Raw genomic sequence first — 18,583 nt, forward strand, 5'->3', positions numbered from 1 at the left:
TCATAGCAATGTCCCTTCCCCCATGAAAACTTCCATCATGGAAAGATCCTTCCATATAGCCCCCGACCCTCTCCTTCCCCCACCTACCAGAAAAAATTACCTCTGAAAAAGTCTGTATACTTCCCAATAACCAATAATATTTGTTAACATTGATTAAAGTTCATAACTTTCAGCCCTCCCCCTGGGGACTTTGGGGGATCAAGTCATCCTAAAAGACATTTTTATCATATTTTCGACCATGCTGAACAAAATGGCTATCTCAAAATTTTGATCGGGTGACTTTGGGAAAAAAATGAGCGTGGGAGGGGGCCTTGTTGCCCTCCATTTTTTTTGTTAAATTAAAAATGGAAATATAAATTTTTTTTTCCTTTAAAATTACCCCTCCAACTTTTTTAAATGCCACAGGGTGCTAACAGTTACACCCTGGGAAAAAAAAAAAAAAAAAAAAAAAAAAACAAACAAACACAAAACTCCCACCCCAACCGGGTTCGTCATTCTGGCAAAAAATTGAAAAGTACCCATTTTTTTTTTTTGGAGCTTGAAACCTCTAAAGTTGGGTTCTATGATACGCTGAATATGATGGTGTGATTTTCATTAAGGTTTCATAACTTTTAGGGGGTCTTTTCCCCTTTTTTCGAAAATCAGCCAAATTTTCTCAGGCACGTAACTTTTGATGGATAAGATTAAACTTAATAAAACTTATATATTTGAAATCAGACTTAAAATCTGATTCTTTTGATGTATCTATTGGTATCAAACTCACGTTTTTTAGAGTTTCTGTTAAAATTTATACGGGTCGCTCAGTACTTAAATTTAGATAACAATAAATTTTTGATATATGGTCTCAAGAAGAGCATTCATCGTGAAGACAGCATATCGATGTGACAAACAGAAAGTTCCATGGTACCGAATTTTGTCATCAACGTATTACTGCAGGGCTACTCAAAAAGAGATTCTTCTTCTAAACAAGTAAATTAGAGGACGATTGGTTCTAAACGGTTGATCTTAAAAGAAAGTTTCAAATTGCAAGACAAATTGATTTCGTTGGAGGTTGCAAACTGATGCAACAAGGGAAAATAATCATTGATACATCTTCATTAATTTTTACTGTCCATAGCTGTAACCTTTTTCTGAAAGGTGAAATCTTTTTTTTCGAAATGTTTCGAGAATGGGGAATTCCAACAAATCTACCGAATTGTTTAATTGAATATTTTGCGTCACTCTTATGACGACACCGCAACCCCCCCGAGAACCGCGGCTCACAGTTTGAGAACCACTGGCCAAGTAGAAACATAAACGTGCATATCTTAAAAAATAAGGCGAATCGATTTTTTCTTTTTTAAAGAAAATTAAGTTGGTGGTATTAGCGGGCACCAAATTTAAAGGAAAGGAACGTGGGAGAAACATTAGAAAAAGAATAAAGTAGCAGCTCAAACCGGTGTAACTTTCCTTTAAAGTTGTAGTTGTCTTTAGGAATCAACACGTTGCTAATGTTTGAATTTTAATGGAAGAAACGCGCTGTCAAATCCAACTAATTAGTTTTACTTATTTTCAACGTGGCAGCACTGACCGAAATTTGGTACTGCCCTGAAAACTTCACAATTTTTAAAGCAAAATAAAACCCTTAGAAAATCACGGGTTTCAGGTATGAACAGACCTAAAGGTTCAAGGAGGGGGGAGAGGGGTATTTTGATTTCCTTGGTACTTTGGGCGAGAAATTGCAAGGCTTATTTCAGCCACGGGAAAACATTTACTTTAGTAGATCAGATCTGAAGTGAAAAAGAACAAGAATAACAAAAGAGAAAAATGAAAGACAAGAATGACCAGGATATTTACCTAAACAGGATGGCAATCTTGATTTAACGTCAATAAGTGGCGAAACAGGAGGGTGAGATGAAGCTCCAAGCTGTTGATACCTCCACATCACATCAGGGTTAAAGAGCCCGAGTCGGTCGAGATGAAGCGGCGATAATGGGAGTAAGCCATTTGGAATTAACCCAGGATTCTTCAAGGGGGGAGGTTTCACCGCCGGCACTTTCATCTTTTTGACCTGCCTGAAAAAAAGAATTGTCAAATTCCTCCTCAACTGCGTTAAAGATGGGAACGCAGAGTCATGTCACTTGTGCGTTTTCGCTTGATAAAGTTTGTTGTCGCATATAAGATCTTCACATGAATAGCGAGAAAGCGAGAAAAAAACACAATTTAAAGCTTCACGAAGCTACTGAAACTTCACCTAACTTATGTGACATTTATAAAGATATACATTTTGGTTAAAAAAAAGAGGACTGTTTCAAAAGTTTGAAGGAAGGAGATCTCAGTAAAAAAAATTGCAAAGGCTTTTTGGAGTTTGACATTCAAACCAAAGTTTAAATAATATTAACACATAGATTGTGAAATGTAAAGGCTAAAACATCTTACTTTATATAATTGGTAAGTATTCGTAACTCCTCACCAATCAATGGTAACCAAAGTTAATAGTTCTCCCAAGTACTATAAAAATCATAATTGAACTTTTTCCGATCTTCATAAGAGAGTATACCCTCTTTTATCTCAAGGCTGGAGGATCAAGATGAAGCTTTCAGAAAGAAGGGTGTTTTGAGATGGGGTTAGTAATTTTGGGTTTTGGGGAAGGGGGCAAAATATCTTTCCACCGATCCTCAGACAAGGGTGTACGCTGCATTTCTTTTTTAAATTTATACTGTCGTTTGACGGGCTCTTTGGCTAGAAGATGAATACTTCCCCTTATTTGCAATAAGCCCCCAAAATACATTTTTTGGCTGGAGTTATGAAGAGATTGTCTACAAAAGTTCAAATAATAACTTAAAAACGAGAAAAGTCTGAAAAAGGTATTACATAAAGTGCCAAATTGTTTTAAAATATAAAAAATGTTTATAGTTTTTCAACTTTTAAGGGAGCATGGTTACACTGACCCCTTACTCCCTGCCAAGTTGGTGATTTTCTTCATGTTGGGAGCCCAAAAGAGTCCCTCTCCATCAGGGGCTAATCTAGGATTTTTTTTTTTTGGGGGGGGGGGGACAAAATAGGTTGATCCGATAAATTTGCGTTAGGAGCAAGTTTAATTAATGCAAACTTGCGTTAATTAAATAAATTACACTACGGTAGACCAAGGCCGTATCCAGGGGGGGGGGGTTACCCGGTTTGAACCCCCTCCCCCCCCCCGAAATTTTTGACCGAGTCGAAAATTAGTAAAACCTAGGTAAAAATCAGTAAAATTAGTCGAAAACTGAGTCAAAAGTTAGTAACCCCCCCCCCCGAAAAAGTTAAAAATTAGTAACCCCCCCCCCCGAAAAAAAATCTTGGATCCGCCCTTGCTGTAGACTATTTTAGGCGGGCACGCGCCCCCTCGTCCCCTGGATCCACCACTGCTCTCCACGCCCGTATTCTTGGAAAATACAGACAAATATGTAACTCTATGAGTAAAAGTGCTTAAAGGAATATGAAAAGAAAAAGCATTTTAATGAAAATTAAAGCTGTTTCTCCAGATTTTATTTTCTTTAATCACGCTGTTGGACAACACTTCATAAAACAGGAAGCCCAACCTTGCATTTCCGTCTTTCAAAATATTATACTTCAACAAGCGTATATAACTAAATTAAAATTCTTTTGTACCATCTGTCTGTCTCTTTTTTTTATTATTCTTCTTCGAGCTAAGAAATCATGTAAGCATGAGATACAACACCGGAAATACCATCGTGACGCCCGGTTTCTACCCTGACTACCATGGTATTAACAAAACCCTTGTGGGTATAGATACGGGATACACTCTGAGATTACGGCATGTGATTTGGCAATTTAACGATTCTGATTTTTATGGTTGAATTATAGTCACAAAGAAGTTGGAATTTTAATGAGATAAAGGAAGTGATCGTAAAGGAGGGTAAAAGAGGTACTTAATTCAGATAAGTGCTTGTAATGGCATATGGCGATGAATCAGTAAATATAAGCAGGGTTGCTGTGAGGGAGGGGGCCGAAATCCCCAGTGTCCATGGCTTTAAATATTAAACTTATGTTACATGTTGATTTTGTTAAAATATAAACAAGGGGCCACGAAAACTTGTCCTCGGGCAGAAAAAGCACTGTATAGCGTTTTTTTTCTTTTTGCCATTGCGGAACCCTTAAAACAAGGTAAGTATTTAAAATGACCTCTGCAAAATCCGAAGCCATGTCCCACTTTCCTATATTTGACACCATGTGACAGCGCAGTGTGGATAAAGTTGTATGAGAAAGCTGTTGGGAATATGGTTCAAACCTTCCTGTTGCAAGGCTCTCCTCTTTTCGAGCATAGTGGATACCAGTGTTGATAGCCGGCGCCATGGTTGATAGCCGGAAACGCAAACAAAAATGGATTTAAACAAAGTTTTGAGTTTTTTTGTGTTTAAACTCTCCCCCTCCCCCCCACACACACGAAAAAAAATCTTTGAGTAAAGCCCCCTCCGAAAAAAAAATCCTGGATATGGCCTTGGTTCCTGGGACAGCTGGCTAAGGAACCGTGGTATAGAGAAAACAATGTTTATTCTGTCGATTTCCTTATGTGTGGGTTGGGGTGAGCTATAAACTAAAATTGTTCAAAACTTGTTTATTGCAGTGATTCGACTTTAATCTCATACAGATGAGGCCAAAAGCGAAGAATGTGCACTGTTCCAAGAAATCGTTGCTCATAGTTTATGGCTTGAGCCAGGTTTGAGACGAAAATGGACACTCGCTAATTCTAGAAAATGATTAAACGGACGGAGAATGGGAGTGTTAATTCTTCCAGGAATTTTTCTTCCGTCATTACTATTACGACAATCCCATGATTTATGCTTGGATTTTTCTCTTTGCAAAATCTTACTTTGACTAATGCAATGTTTGTTATAAAAGTTTTTTTTCCTAGTGGGGGAGAACCCTTGAAAGAGGAGGGTAGAATCAGGCACGTACACCGGATGTTTTTTCGGGGCCTAAATAATAAACAGAAATAATTTGAATAAGACATACCCAGAAATTATGAAGAATTTAGGTTTTTGAGGGGCCAGGCCCACAACCCCTGCGTTTTTACCTAGGGAGCAATAGTTATTTTTATGGCTTCTTATTGGTGGTCTTCATCTGCTAGTTTATTCGCTTCTGTATATTAAAAGGATCAGGTGCAGTTTTTTTTTGTTAAATCGCTTTCATAAATAAAAGATAGTACAAGCGACATGAAATAGGGAGAGTAGGAAAACATTGACGTCGCCAAGTAGAGGAAGAGTAGTAATCAAACAAATCGTGGTAATGAACTGTAAGTAAGGAGCGACACGGCTTAATAGTAACTGAAACTATAAAAATGGAATTTTAATCCCAAAAGATGTATCAAAAGAATTGGCTTATTAATAATAAGTCGTTGATTTTGAATTGACGTTATCAAGTATTTTGCAGTAGGTTGCATAGGTTGCATCAAGACATGGCTAACTGTAGACAAAGAAAAGCCAAGACAGATAGTCCAAGTAATTGAGAGGCAAATGTTTAAATGGCTGGGGCACGGGTAAATGGCGGGAGTATGCATGACTCTTATTGGACACATACTTGCTTGTTAGTTTTTTGCACAGTTTATATAATTAGTGGTTTTTTGGTCATCTATAAACTGTGGTTTTTTGGAAAGGTATGCCTGATGGGTAACGTTAAATTTAATGAAACGCTTAACGTTACCCATCAAAGGCTACGAGCCGGAGAAGATTTGCCTTATTTTCGAAAAAGGGGTGAAACATCCCTTAAAAGTCAAAGAATCACACCATCAGATTCAGTGTATCAGAGAACCATATTGTAGAAGTTTCAACTTCCTATCTGCAAAAATGTGAAAATTTCTATTTTTGACAGAAGAAAGATGACGGATTCGTATATATTTGTTTGTTTTTCTATTTGTTTCTTCCAGAGATAATCGTATCGACCCAGTCGTCCTAAAATAATGGGGGAGGGCTCATTCAAACACAAATTAAAAGATCTAGTGCCCTTTCTAAGTAACCAAAAAGATTCGAGGGCAACTAGACCCCTCCCCCGCCCGTTTTTCCCAAAAATGTCCGATCAAAATTTTGAGATAGCCATTTTGTTCATCATATTTGAAAGGCCCGAAAACAATGCCTTTTGATAAAACATACGCCCCCCCCCTCCACGCCCCAGGGGAAAGGTTCTTAAGTTATAAAATGTGTCCATTGTTTTACGCATAGTATTTGTTATTGGGAAGTATGCATACATTTTCGGTTGGGGGGGGGGGGGGAGAAATTTAATGCGGGGGGGGGAAGGGTTCATGGGAAGGGAAGTTTCCAGGGGGTGAAATTTCAGGGAAAAATTCTATAGTGGGGAATTTGCCATAATTCCTATACAAAATTGTTTTTATGTCTTACTTTCTCATTTCGGTCTCAATTTTTTGCACGGAAATGTTAATGGTAATTGTCCGGGGTAAAATTTCACTGGGATTGAATTGTCTAAAGGATAATTCAGTATGGAGGGGTATTTCTCCTTTGAGGCTCAGCCAGATTTCCCGGCATTATTTGAAAAACGATCAGAAATTAAATAAAAAGACAAGTTTTTTGACACTGTAGGGTAAATCATCAGGAACTTCACAGTTTGAAGGGGGAATATTAGCCCAAGGCCTCCCTTGGAAAAAAAACACATTTAGATCAATTATCGAAGGTAAGGAAATACTGGTAAATGTTTCAATAAGATAAGTCGAAAATGTGTGAGGTTCCGCATTGTCCTTCCATATTAACAAAATTAGATTCCCAGCAAACTGGAAAATCTAGTCATCTTAAAATGACTAAGAAACAGTGGGCATCGGGGTCCATACCTCCTCCCACGACTCTTGATATTTTTTGGGCAAGGAGCACACACTTCCCACCCCCTGGTGAGCATATCAGAACGTCACATGTAACGTAGAGTTCTGCCACGCTTTTTACAATTTCTGCAACCCTTGACATGCGCCACTTGGTGTACGTGATTTATGTAAGTGAGCCTCCCCTCATTTTTTGATTTCCTATATCTGTCAGATAATTTGCCAATTTTCTCAGTTTCATTTTTTTTTTATCCCTTCCCCTTACTGTGCATCCAGCTCAATGCCAAGCGTAATAAGTTCTCTGACGGATGACCAAACTCAAAACCACAAAACATACTTAACAACATGGCCGTATCCAGGGGGTTTAGGGGATTTGAACCCCCCCCCCCCTCTCCTTGATTCTTTGGCTGAATCTTAAAACGTAACAAAAATGAATATAAACAAAATTAGGTACTTGGGCACTATATGGGCCTTTACAAGGAAACCAATCACGAAAAACCCGTTTTTGAGGGGTTAATTCAAGAGACCGCTATAGATTAATGCAATGCATAGGGTGGTTTTCATTGCGTGTATGATATTTAAACTGTTGTTTTTTGGGGTTCAGGGGGGAGGTTGGTTAAGTTAGGTTACGTATTTAATATATGCTATGCTTTATCCCCCACCCAACCCCCTAATGTGTAAAAATGTAGCCCAAAATTCTTTCTAAAATATTATATATTCATACTATTTTATTTCCTTAGCATTAACCAGACTTGACTTTTTAGAAAGGTCCATATAATGCACAAGTACCGAAATTTTGATACGTTTTTAAAGTTTTATTGGTACTGGTGCATTATATATAACACGACGCTATAGACTGTACAAGGAAACCCGTCAAACGGGTATTTGCTAGTTAATTGATTGCAAAGCGTGATTTCTCATTGCGTTTACAATATTTAAACTGTTGTTTTTTGGGGTTTAGGGGGGAGGTACCTAGGTTAGGTTACGTATTTAATATATGCTATGCTTTACCCCCCCCCCTCTAATGTGCAAATATATAGCCAAAATTTGTTTCTAAACAATTATATATTTATCCTATTTTGTTTTATTTCATTAGCATTAACCAAACTTGATTTCTTTCGTGTGTTATATATACTGCACCAGTACCGTTTTATTTTTGTAAAATACTCCCCGAAAAAATCCTCTTGTAACACCCCTCCCCCGAAAAAAAATCCTCGATACGATCCTGCTTTAACACGTTTTGATTTTATATACGCCATAAAATATTCTAATACATAAACGGTAACTAAATCTTCATAGTTGCTCTTAGCAATCGGTCAAGATTAAAAACCTGGAATTTTAACCAAACTTACGCTGGACCGGTTCTATCAAGGAAGGTCGTTTCTGGCACTCGTCCTAAGGGTCTTGAAGTCGCGTTCAACTGCGCATATTAACCCGGAAACGGATAGAGAGTAAGTAGCCGCTGGCGACAAAAAAACGGCCAATCTTTCGAATGACGGATGCTGATTTTTCATCTTTGCTGTTGTTAAGACGGGCAATGCTCTTGCATTGCTGGACATGATGATTAATTGTGATGCTATTAAAGTTACGGTTATTTATGCAAATTAAAAATACGGTATTCATGCACTTGTCAGGCTACGTGAAACTTGGACTGTAATTACATTCTGGAGCCTTGGCAACTTCATCTGTCCGGTTTTTTCCTCTTTCTTGGTGATTGAAATTTTGATGAGGGAGACTGAAGTCAAAAATATTAAGAGAAAAAAAAAATTATTTATTGCCTTTCAAGTTGTAATCTTTGAATTTAAAGGTTTTATTTACGATTACCACAGCAACGTCATTATAGTATTTTCTTGGTCGGATTGCTTCGGGGGAGTCTAAGAGCATAGATCAGCAGCAAATATATTATTCACAAGCATACACGATTGAATCTTTTTTGGAGGAGAATTGAGCTTCAAAAGCATAAAACTACTACAACTAACAACTTACTGCAGCACCAAGCCGGCCGAGGCAAAGATAGCTGTGCATGGTCTCCTTCCCCAATATATTCAAAGCTTCACTTTTCATCCTTTCCCACAAACTTCTAATTTTCTTTAAATCCTTCCTCCACCCTATCCCCCCTCCAGACCTCTTTCCACCCCGTTCGGGGACGGTCTGTTTTTCGTTTGGCGGATTGATGGCCAAAAAGCACCAAATTTGGCAACATGTCATTCTTCCTCAGTAAAACGTGGCCTAACCATCTTAACCTTTCTTTCAGCAAATTAAGATGAAATGGAACAAGCTAATGATTTTTTTTAGGGGAGGGGGCTGCAAGCACCTGAAGGCCAGTTGCATTTGTTTCAACGCCTTATTTCTGGTTGCAGGTGCTCACATTATGGATGGCACAGGATCAAACTACTAACGAAAAATTTAGTGTTTTCTGTAGCACGAAATAATCACGGAGTTTATTCTACATTAGCTAGATTGAAATCTAATTTTAAATCCCAGCCCGTGTCTGGAATACCCGTTGATTGTGAAGGAAAACAATTTTTCAGGCAATTTTTTTTACCTCCCTAGATTTTGAAAAACACCAATTGTTATATTTCCTTACCAGAAAACGAAAATAAAACAAAATAAAACCCCTTCTTAAGAAAAATGAGTTAAAAAGAATCCGGATTAATTATTTTAGATTTTGTAAATTTTTGTTGTTTCTTCCACCTTGGACTAAAAACCGAGTAATTATTAATAAATTTCTTGTTCCTGACATTACTGTAAATCTGGAAGCACTAAAAGGAAAACTTTCAAATACCCCTTGTATCCGTTTTTCTCCACACCATCACCTTATCAGGTTTGTTTCAGTCGTAAGTTATTTTTCCTTAATTTATTTTTTGTTTTTCTCTCTTTGGTCACTCCACATTTTTTAGTATTGTAAAGAGTGAGTAAAAATCAAATAATGATAGTAATAATGACTGCTTGTGTCCATATTTCTGTATGTTACTGCTTATTAGATTCTGCGTTGTGAGTTTTTTTTTCTCTTCTTCTTTTCCCCCTCCTTTTATGTTATTTCTCTTTTGTTTATTTTCTTTTAAATTTTATGTGTTACTCTGTAACCGGAAATCGTTGATTTCTATATTGATTTGCGTTGCATTTTTATGTATTTTTCTTCGTGATACTCCGCTTATTGTACCTCTGTATAGTGGGGGTTAGAAATAAATAATAATAATAATAATAATACAATGTCCCTAACTTAAGATTATGAAAACGTTTGTTGTGTAGCTTCATTTTTTGTAAAAATTTATTCCCCCCCAGATTTTTATGAATTGGCGCCACTGATGGTACAAGTTAATTATACAAAAGTTGGTTTGTCACTCATAGAAAAAAATGCCATGACATAGGAATGACTATGCCAATTATAAAAAAAACAAGGCTCTTTAAAGATTGAAATCTAAAGTTACATTCCAACCCTTGTCTGGAAAACCTGTTTGTTCTTCCTCCATGTCTAATAAATTAATGCGGTTATATGAGATTGCCGATACGGTTGGACTGCATAGCTTCCGCTAGGGACCTAGGAAACATGACACTTAGAAACACTTGTTGAAATTAAATCCATGAAGTTCACGAGAAAATTCCAACTTCTCGGGTCAAAGATCTGAGTGGAAAGGGGGGTTCTTTATGACAGACACTGCTAAGTATGTACGACTGTTCAGACAAGATAAACGTTGAACACTATTAGCAAGCCTGTGCGTGAACAAAAATACGGGAAAGAAATGAGCATTGAACCGAGTAGTTCCCCTCTTGAAGCAAAGTCCAAATAAAAAAATGACACTAATTTGTTCATACCTAACTATGCAATAATATCTCCAGTTTTGCTTGAGATAGCCAACCTGAAGTAGTCTATAGATGTAATGCATGTAAGTGACAAAGAGATGACCAAATGTTGCAAAAAATTATCGAAAGTGAATTTCTTTCAAGTTATGTCGAACAGCAAAGTTGCGTTAAAGATATTTGTGACGAGGAGCAAAGCGAAGAGGATCCTGAGCTCGGATATGAAGGGATGTCTAAAAGGACTTGCCGTCGTAGCAAAACAGCAGTCACCTCCTTAGGGAGCAGGAGCCCCTCAGTTCGAGTCTCACCGGTGGCAATTTTTTTATGGCAACTCTCCCTTAAAGCAGTACGGCTACATAATAGCCAGTTTACAAGCCTAGAGAATATAAATGGAATCTCACCCAAAGATCATCAGATTCAAAGTTAGAATTTCATACTTTTGTACTTATAAAGATAGGTCTGTGTTCAGGACCTCGTGAACTAGATGTCATTGATAGTTGCCTGCGTAGTGTGCTGGATGTTGTGGGTTCGAGTCGCCCCGAATTACCACTTCGTCAAGTCAGTTCAGCTGTATAGTAGCCGGTAGCTGGGCCCAGAAGAGATCAATGTCAAAAGCCGTAGGATTCTATATTGGAACCTCTTAATTCTAAACATTCAAAAATAGTTTGAATGTAAACATTGCGTTAAAGGAATAGTCGCAATAAGTTTCTATAAACTCTTATACGAAAATAATCATAAAATTTGTCGTAAATTATGTTCACTAGGGCCTCTGAAAAGGAGCTTAAGTTGAATCTGAACAGTTTTTTTCTTTTAAGTCAAGGATGATATTATTTTTGTTGTTGTTTTTGAAGTGTTTCGTGAATCAAATGTGTTGTATTTTCATTAATTTGTCGATTTTAGGCCTCACTTTATAACTGTTTTCCAGAAGTTAAAAATAAGTCCAAAATCCCAAATGGTCCCTCATGGCAATTACTAGTTTGGTCCGTCACTAAGACTGGTCAGGTGTGTTTTTAGTTTTAGTTTTGTGTGCGTTTTCTCTTTTTCATTAGACATTTGTTTCCTATAGCATATTTATTCATTTTATTTAGATTCTATTCAGTTTCTCAAATATTTTTCTTCAGGTTCTTCATTAGATTTTTTTTTTTTTTTACAAGACCTAAAAGGGACAGAACCCATACAGTGGGGGAAGTAATCCCCTCCAACTCATATTCAGATAAATTCTAGCACCTTTATCATAGTGAATGTTTTCCAGCCAAAGTACAGATCCCTTTTATATATGGTAGTCAAACAAATCACTTTAATTTACATAAATCGCAAACAACAATAAAAACATCCTGTTATAATCATGCCCTAAAATTAAGCACCTGTTTCATTTTGAGTCTAAATAACTCTTCCAAAGAATTGCCTTGAAGCAAGGTGATAAGGTTTCAACTTCCTACAAGTCGACTCAGGATGTGCGTTTCCTGAGCACTTGAAATCCCCTCGGGTTGCTCGCTCGACAACTTGTTGAAATAACCCAACCTTCTTTGAAAGGAAAAATAAACAAATCTCTAAGACAAGGGATTTTCCATGCTGAAATAAAAGGCTTAAGGCCTATTTTTATTTAGTCGCACCGTAAGCCCGACTTTTATTTGTCTCTATAAAGCGTATACCTAGTCTTATCTATATTTTGGTTTGGTTTGACATCTAGAAGTTCCTCACTATTTCCAGAAAGGGTTAAGTCCTATTTTCCCACTAACAAAATAGTTGGAAATCTGAACTTGCGATATACCAAAATTGTATTTTTTCATATCTTGGACGCCTATGCGAATCTTTCTTTTGCAAACACCTGCTACTAATAATAGCAAAACAAATTTTAGACAAATCTAGAAATGCTACTTACGAGTGACTACGATCACTTGTGTCTCACAAAACTACGATCATTGCCTTGAGCGGATTCCCAGGGCCATATTTAATCCTGGCATAACTCCAGGTTAGGACCTTTGGACCCATCCCACAAACCTACAAATCTTAAATTTGTTCCTATAATTTTTATCATTTTCCATTTAATTCCAATAGTTTCGTTTTTTGACATTAGCGAACGCTAATGATAAGGCTGATACAGCCCGCAAGATGGAGAGAAAATAGCATGTCTTTAGCTTAATTAGAGTGAAAATTTACTCTCATTAGTAACTAAAAATAATCTATTGGTTTTAAAAAAGGGAAATCATTTCAATGTTCTCAGCAGAAATGTCATATACAAGTTTTTTTAGTATAAAGGAAGCAGCCAAATGAACGTAATGAGTGGGGGCTGAACAACAAACCCCACCCGTTCAAGGTTATTTTTGCTCGTTTTGAGTTTTAATGTGGCTTCAAATTTTATATAAAAAAACATTTTGTTCTCTTGTTTCAGAACCAATTAGGAAGCATTATATTGACGAATTTGATCAAAAACAAGAAAAACCTATTGTACGTACATTACGGTCTTCCCAAGCTGTTTTCGAAGTACAAATTTTAAGAAAACTTGATTCGTTTTTTTTTACTGCTTTTGCATGATTTTTTTTTTCCGGGATGTTTGAATTCCATATCGCTGTTTATGAAAATTTCCTCAGAAATAACTCAAAGAAAAATAATCTCATTGTCTGGGAGCCAGGCCAAAAAAATAAAACCTCCTTGACACAATTTTTGCACATAATCTGAATGGTTTTTGTGCTCATGTCGAATCTACCGACTACAAATGGGTAAGGCGTCATAACATCGAACCATCAGGAGCAGGAATGTCAGGAGCAGTACAAAATCCGTCATAACACCGACAAAAAAATCCATGTCAGAACCTCGAACCGTCATAACATCGAACCATCAGGAGCAGGAATGTCAGGAGCAGTACAAAATCCGTCATAACACCGACAAAAAAATCCATGTCAGAACCTCGAACCGTCATAACATCGAAAATTTTCAAACATTTGTTTTTTGGGGTTTAGGGGGAAAAGGTACCTAGGTTAGGTTATGTATTTAATATATGCTATGCTTTACCCCCACCCCACTGATGTGCAAATATATAGCCGAATTTTGTTTATAAACTATTATATACTTTTTACTATTATATAAACTTATATTTATTTTAGTTTTTTTGACGGTTCGTGGTTCTTACGGTTCGATGTTATGACGTTTCGTGCTTGTGACGGTTCGCCGAAATGGTAGTACCCCGTACGAGCGTACCCGGAATAGATTTCCGAGTGTTGTCAGAACTTAAAAATTGCTTGAAAACTTATAAAAATCCATATAGGCCCGGTAAAAATAATACATCATTGATACAAATGAAATGTTAGACCATAATCAAGGGAAAGGTTTCCTATGTAAATGTATTTTTGCCTCATATTTTATTTATCTCGCAGCCTTAGCTTGTAACTTTCAAATGATTTTTCTCAGCCAGTGCCTTACAAGACAATATGATGGCTTTTTTTCTGAATCCGATAAATGGAATTACAAAGTGCAATTGGACATGAGTCTGGACTAATAATTGTTTTTGAATTTACATGTGTACAGGGGGCACGTATGTAATATTTTTTCAAGGGGGTAGCCATAAATAAATATTACAAGGAACAGTTTATGTTTTTTGTAACAATTCGTCCTTTGTTTACTTGGCTGAATACTGAATATATAAATAGTTTTTTAGACCACACTGCGTTTCCATTTAGAGAATTTAAAAAATGAAAAATTTAGTGAAAACAGGCATAATATTTTAAACAAAGCAGTAAAAAAAAAACAAAAAAGGCCACAAACTTTCAATAAGAAAGATCCAAATATTTCGACTGCACATCTGGAAGCCTTTATCAATGAAAAAGAAAAAACAGTAAACAAAACTCAGATCTTAATAACTTCAAATATCAAAATTGGAAGTTATTAAGATGTGAGCATCGTTCATTGTTCTTATTGTCCTTTCCTTTATACGTTTTGTTTAATTTAGCTTAATTCATTTCATTTGTTTTGTCTTATTTTTTATCTGTTTTTTTCGTTGATAAAGACTTCCAGGCGTGAAGTCCGGAGGTCGACACTGCATAAAGACTTGTAACAACTATATGAATCATGAAATCAATACTAAATATAGCGATCTATGTTGTATTCCAGCACACGTACACCTTCACATACTCACTGGGAGCAAACATTCTTTAGTCTTGCACAAGGGGACAAGTACAATTCAGCATGCAGCAATTTCTACAAGCAGAATATGGCTGCAGTCTCTGGATCTTCAGTCTCCGGTTTAACTGATCGTGTTTAATTTTACAGGTTATACCAGGGGGGCTTTCCCGTGGATTTTAGAAATTGGATTGCTTTAAACTACTACCTTATTTCAAAATACATTTTTGGGGGTTACTTTCGTAAAAAAGCAAATTTTGAAAAATAAATGGTACTTGTGCATTATATGGGCCTTTCTAAAAAGTCAAGTTTGGTTAATGCTAATGAAATAAAATAAAATTGGATGAATATATAATAGTTTATAAACAAATTTGGACTATATATTTGCACATTGGGGGAGGGGGTAAAGCATAGCATATATTAAATACGTAACCTAAGCTAGGTATCTTCCCCCACTAAACCCCTAAAAACAACATTATAATATTAAACGCAATGAAACCACGCTTTGCACTGCATTACTCTATAGCGGCCTATTGTATTAACTAACCCGTCTGGTGGGTTTTTCGTGACTGGTTTCTCCTTGTAAAGGCCCATATAACGCACCAGTACCAAATAATTTTCCCTCCCCTTAAATTTTCATGAATTTCCACCTTAAATTTCATGGGTCACGGCGCCACACTGCGGTGGTACCAGCACTGGTCAAAAATTGTCAAGGCTATCCCAGTGAACGGAACTCGGCCCTGCGGTGGAAAAGAAATCAGTGAGCGGAAGCCATAGTGAGTTTTATATATTTTGCACGTTATAGATGTAATTACAGCGTTGCAGTGAGAACTCAACGAGACGACAAGTAGAGAAGTACCTACGTCTACTACATTTTATGTTTTAAGCTAATTGACAAAGTCACGTAGTTCTTTTTCATCATCCATTTATCATCTGGTTAATCCCCCTTGTAATTTATTCGACACCTGCTATTCAGTCAAAGCGGCAATGTGTGCTTTTCTCTTTTTTCAGAAAAGATGAAAAAGACAAATTCACAGATATCCTCCAACAGATAGCCTAGTCCAATGGATGAATATAATTCATGTAGTTTACAATGCCTCTTGGCAGCAATATTTCACGCTAATCTAACTTTGAATAGTTACAATGGAAAGGTAAGGAATCGATTCAAGGTACGGTTGGGTTACATGGGAAAACGGAACAGGTAACAATGGCCGTGGTACCTGTATTAAGGGTTGATTTGCGAATGTCGTATTTCCTGCTTTTGTGACATTTTGTTTGATGCACATTAATCTGCACTGTTTATATCAAATATGGGGACTTTCTTTTTTCAATCTTAACATAAAAAACTATTTCTGGTAATGTCACTGTTGAGGGAAGGTGTTGCCCTTGATATTTGAGGTAGACAAATAAGCTAAGAAATTTTTCGTAAACAAATAATGTACTTTCCCATTATATGGGCACTTCTAAAAAGTCAAGTTTGGTTAATGATAATGAAATAAAATAGGATGTATATATATTAGTTTATAAACAAATTTGGGCTATATATTTGCACATTCGGGGGGTGGGGTGGGGTTCGTAAATTATTGCATATACTAAACACGTAACCTAACCTAGGTACCTTTTTCTCTCCCTAAACCCCAAAAAACAACAGTTTAAATATTGTAAATTCAATGAGAAAACACTCTCTTCGATCAAGATAACAATTACCCGCTTTACGAGTCCCCATCACTGCATTCAGTCGACTGTCTATAGCCGTAGTGCCCATATAATGGGAAAGTACCACTAATAATAATACACAGTCTCCGGAACTCGCCCCTTTTCTAAACATCAAGACTAGAAAATTCAATATTCTCCTTTTTTATTTGATTTTATCATTTGCTTGCTTTTTACTCACCTCCCCCCTCAGATCAATCACTGCGACAACGATTTCTAATGGGTATATCTGAATAAGATAAGGGATAAGATAATATTCATTTTAAAAAGGCTATCACAAGCTCTAATAGAGTCGAATTCGCTTCATATGTCCAAAAAGAAAAAGCAAAACAAAGGAACAAATAATACAGCAATATAAAATTAAAAGAAACGCCAATCAAGCATAAAATGGTTAATAAGAATTTAACGCGAAAAAAAGAATTACAAGTCCAATAACTAAAATGAACTTTAAGCGATTAATCGAAAAACATAAAGGGTGGGGGATAAAACGTAATCACAGACTAAAACAGAAAAAAATGCCGAGTTGGTATTCTAAGTCAAATAATTTAAAATCAAAGCAATTAAAATCCTTGTCAAATTAACTGTCAAAATGAAATATTTACAATTAAAGAAAGGAATAACGGAGGAGTAGAACTCCCATATATGGATCCAAGTTCTCCCAGACTTGGAGAATTTTCAGTCTCAGATCACAATTTTTGATAGTTTTAGAGGCTACATTTAGAAATCCGCTGATGAAGCCCAAATTTTCGGTTGTGCATGCTTAAACTTATTTGTCAAGATGTGCACAGGTTCGATTCTGCATAACTTCGCATGTGTATGCAGGTACTTATGGACAAATGTTGACGACATTATGACGTACTTATGGAAAAAGCGACGTCACTTGATGGTTCTCCACTTCACTCTTAACAAGTGAAACAAAGCCATTGAAAAAGCTTTTTTTTAATCCTAGGAACTCTTATCCGCTAAGCGACATAGTTCAAACCACAGAACATGTTCTGACTTATTTTTTAAGATTTTTTACCGTTTATCGTTTGAAGAGCCAACAATTTCGTTATCACTGATAAATTTAAGGTTAGAATTAGCAAAACACCAGTAACAAATTTTATATTAATATATTTTGGGCATGTCAAACTGACTTCATCATTATTCATAAAATGCTCCTAAAGAAAGTGACATTTAAAAAAGCGGAAGTTGAAATCAATGTGAGTTCAAAGATCGTTATTTTGCGGCTAGAACTTTGCTCCAAAATGTCAATCCGCATCCTCAATTTTAGTTCTTTTTTTTGCGGGCAAGTTTCAATGAAAGGAAGTAAAGGTTTTCTTATTTCCTACCATTATATTCAAAGATATGCGGGTTTCCAGGATATGCCTAATTTTCATACAGGTGGTGTGAAAATAAATCCGTCACTTCATACCTTTCTATGCAAATGCTAAAAAATGATTAAGTATGCTTATTTATACGAATATATCATAAAGTGAGTATGGCTACCTTTATATGCGTCCGTAATAGCAAGTTCTCTGTTAATTAACACTTAACTCTTTTCAATTTTATTCACAAACAAAGGGCTTAAACTTCATGGAATTTAAGTTATTTACCGGGAAAGGGGTGTAAAAACTGCAAATTCAGGCAGAAATATTTGAATTTTCGTATGCTCTCACGTTTTTCCTAAAGAGGAGACGACGTTACTGTACAGTTCTTGGAGAGATGAGATGCCGTTACTTTTATTTTATCCTTTTCGCACTTTTTGTGGGGAAACCCATTTGCCATTGGACCCAGTGGTGAGGTTCTATGGGTTTCAAGGGCTATCTTGGAGATTTAGATAAGTTGAATTAAGAAGAATACTTGTTTAGGGTTCTGAACCGTCTTAAGGGCCCTGCATTTGTGGGGAATAAGAGGAAAAAAGATGAACAGTGTTAATAACGCCACAAAGTGGAACACCTTAATTTTTTATCAATCTATGCATCGAAGCAAATTATGTTACACGTTCGGAAGGAGAAGAAGGCGTGGTCTTTTCTAATGATCTTAAATTTACTGAAAGGAGGAAGAAAACAAAGAAACTAGCGAAGGAAATGTCTAACAAAGAAAGGTACGGCATAGTATATTCATAATCGACTTAAACATAGATTAAAATAAGACAAAATCTGCTCTCTT

The 18,583-nt window shown here is 36.4% G+C and overlaps 1 protein-coding gene and 1 long non-coding RNA gene across 2 annotated transcripts in view; one reads left to right on the forward strand and one right to left on the reverse strand.

Moving 5' to 3' along the window:
* LOC148954980 (uncharacterized) overlaps positions 1-11,562 on the forward strand; it is a 147,894-nt gene extending 136,332 nt beyond the window's left edge. Inside the window, exon 4 of the long non-coding RNA XR_016142772.1 lies at positions 11,504-11,562. This is a non-coding gene — a long non-coding RNA (uncharacterized LOC148954980). The remainder of the gene's footprint in view (positions 1-11,503) is intronic.
* Positions 1-18,583, reverse strand: part of aop (ETS variant transcription factor anterior open) — a 50,496-nt gene that overhangs the window by 15,454 nt on the left and 16,459 nt on the right. The window contains exon 2 of the mRNA XM_089099524.1: positions 1,837-2,054. Coding sequence (XP_088955650.1) covers positions 1,837-2,041 — 205 coding nt within the window. The 5' untranslated portion in view covers positions 2,042-2,054. The remainder of the gene's footprint in view (positions 1-1,836; positions 2,055-18,583) is intronic.

The sequence above is a fragment of the Artemia sp. Qi Xiang Cuo genome, chromosome 2, assembly GCF_049724085.1.
Source record: "Artemia sp. Qi Xiang Cuo chromosome 2, ASM4972408v1, whole genome shotgun sequence".
Lineage (NCBI taxonomy): Eukaryota > Metazoa > Arthropoda > Branchiopoda > Anostraca > Artemiidae > Artemia > Artemia sp. Qi Xiang Cuo.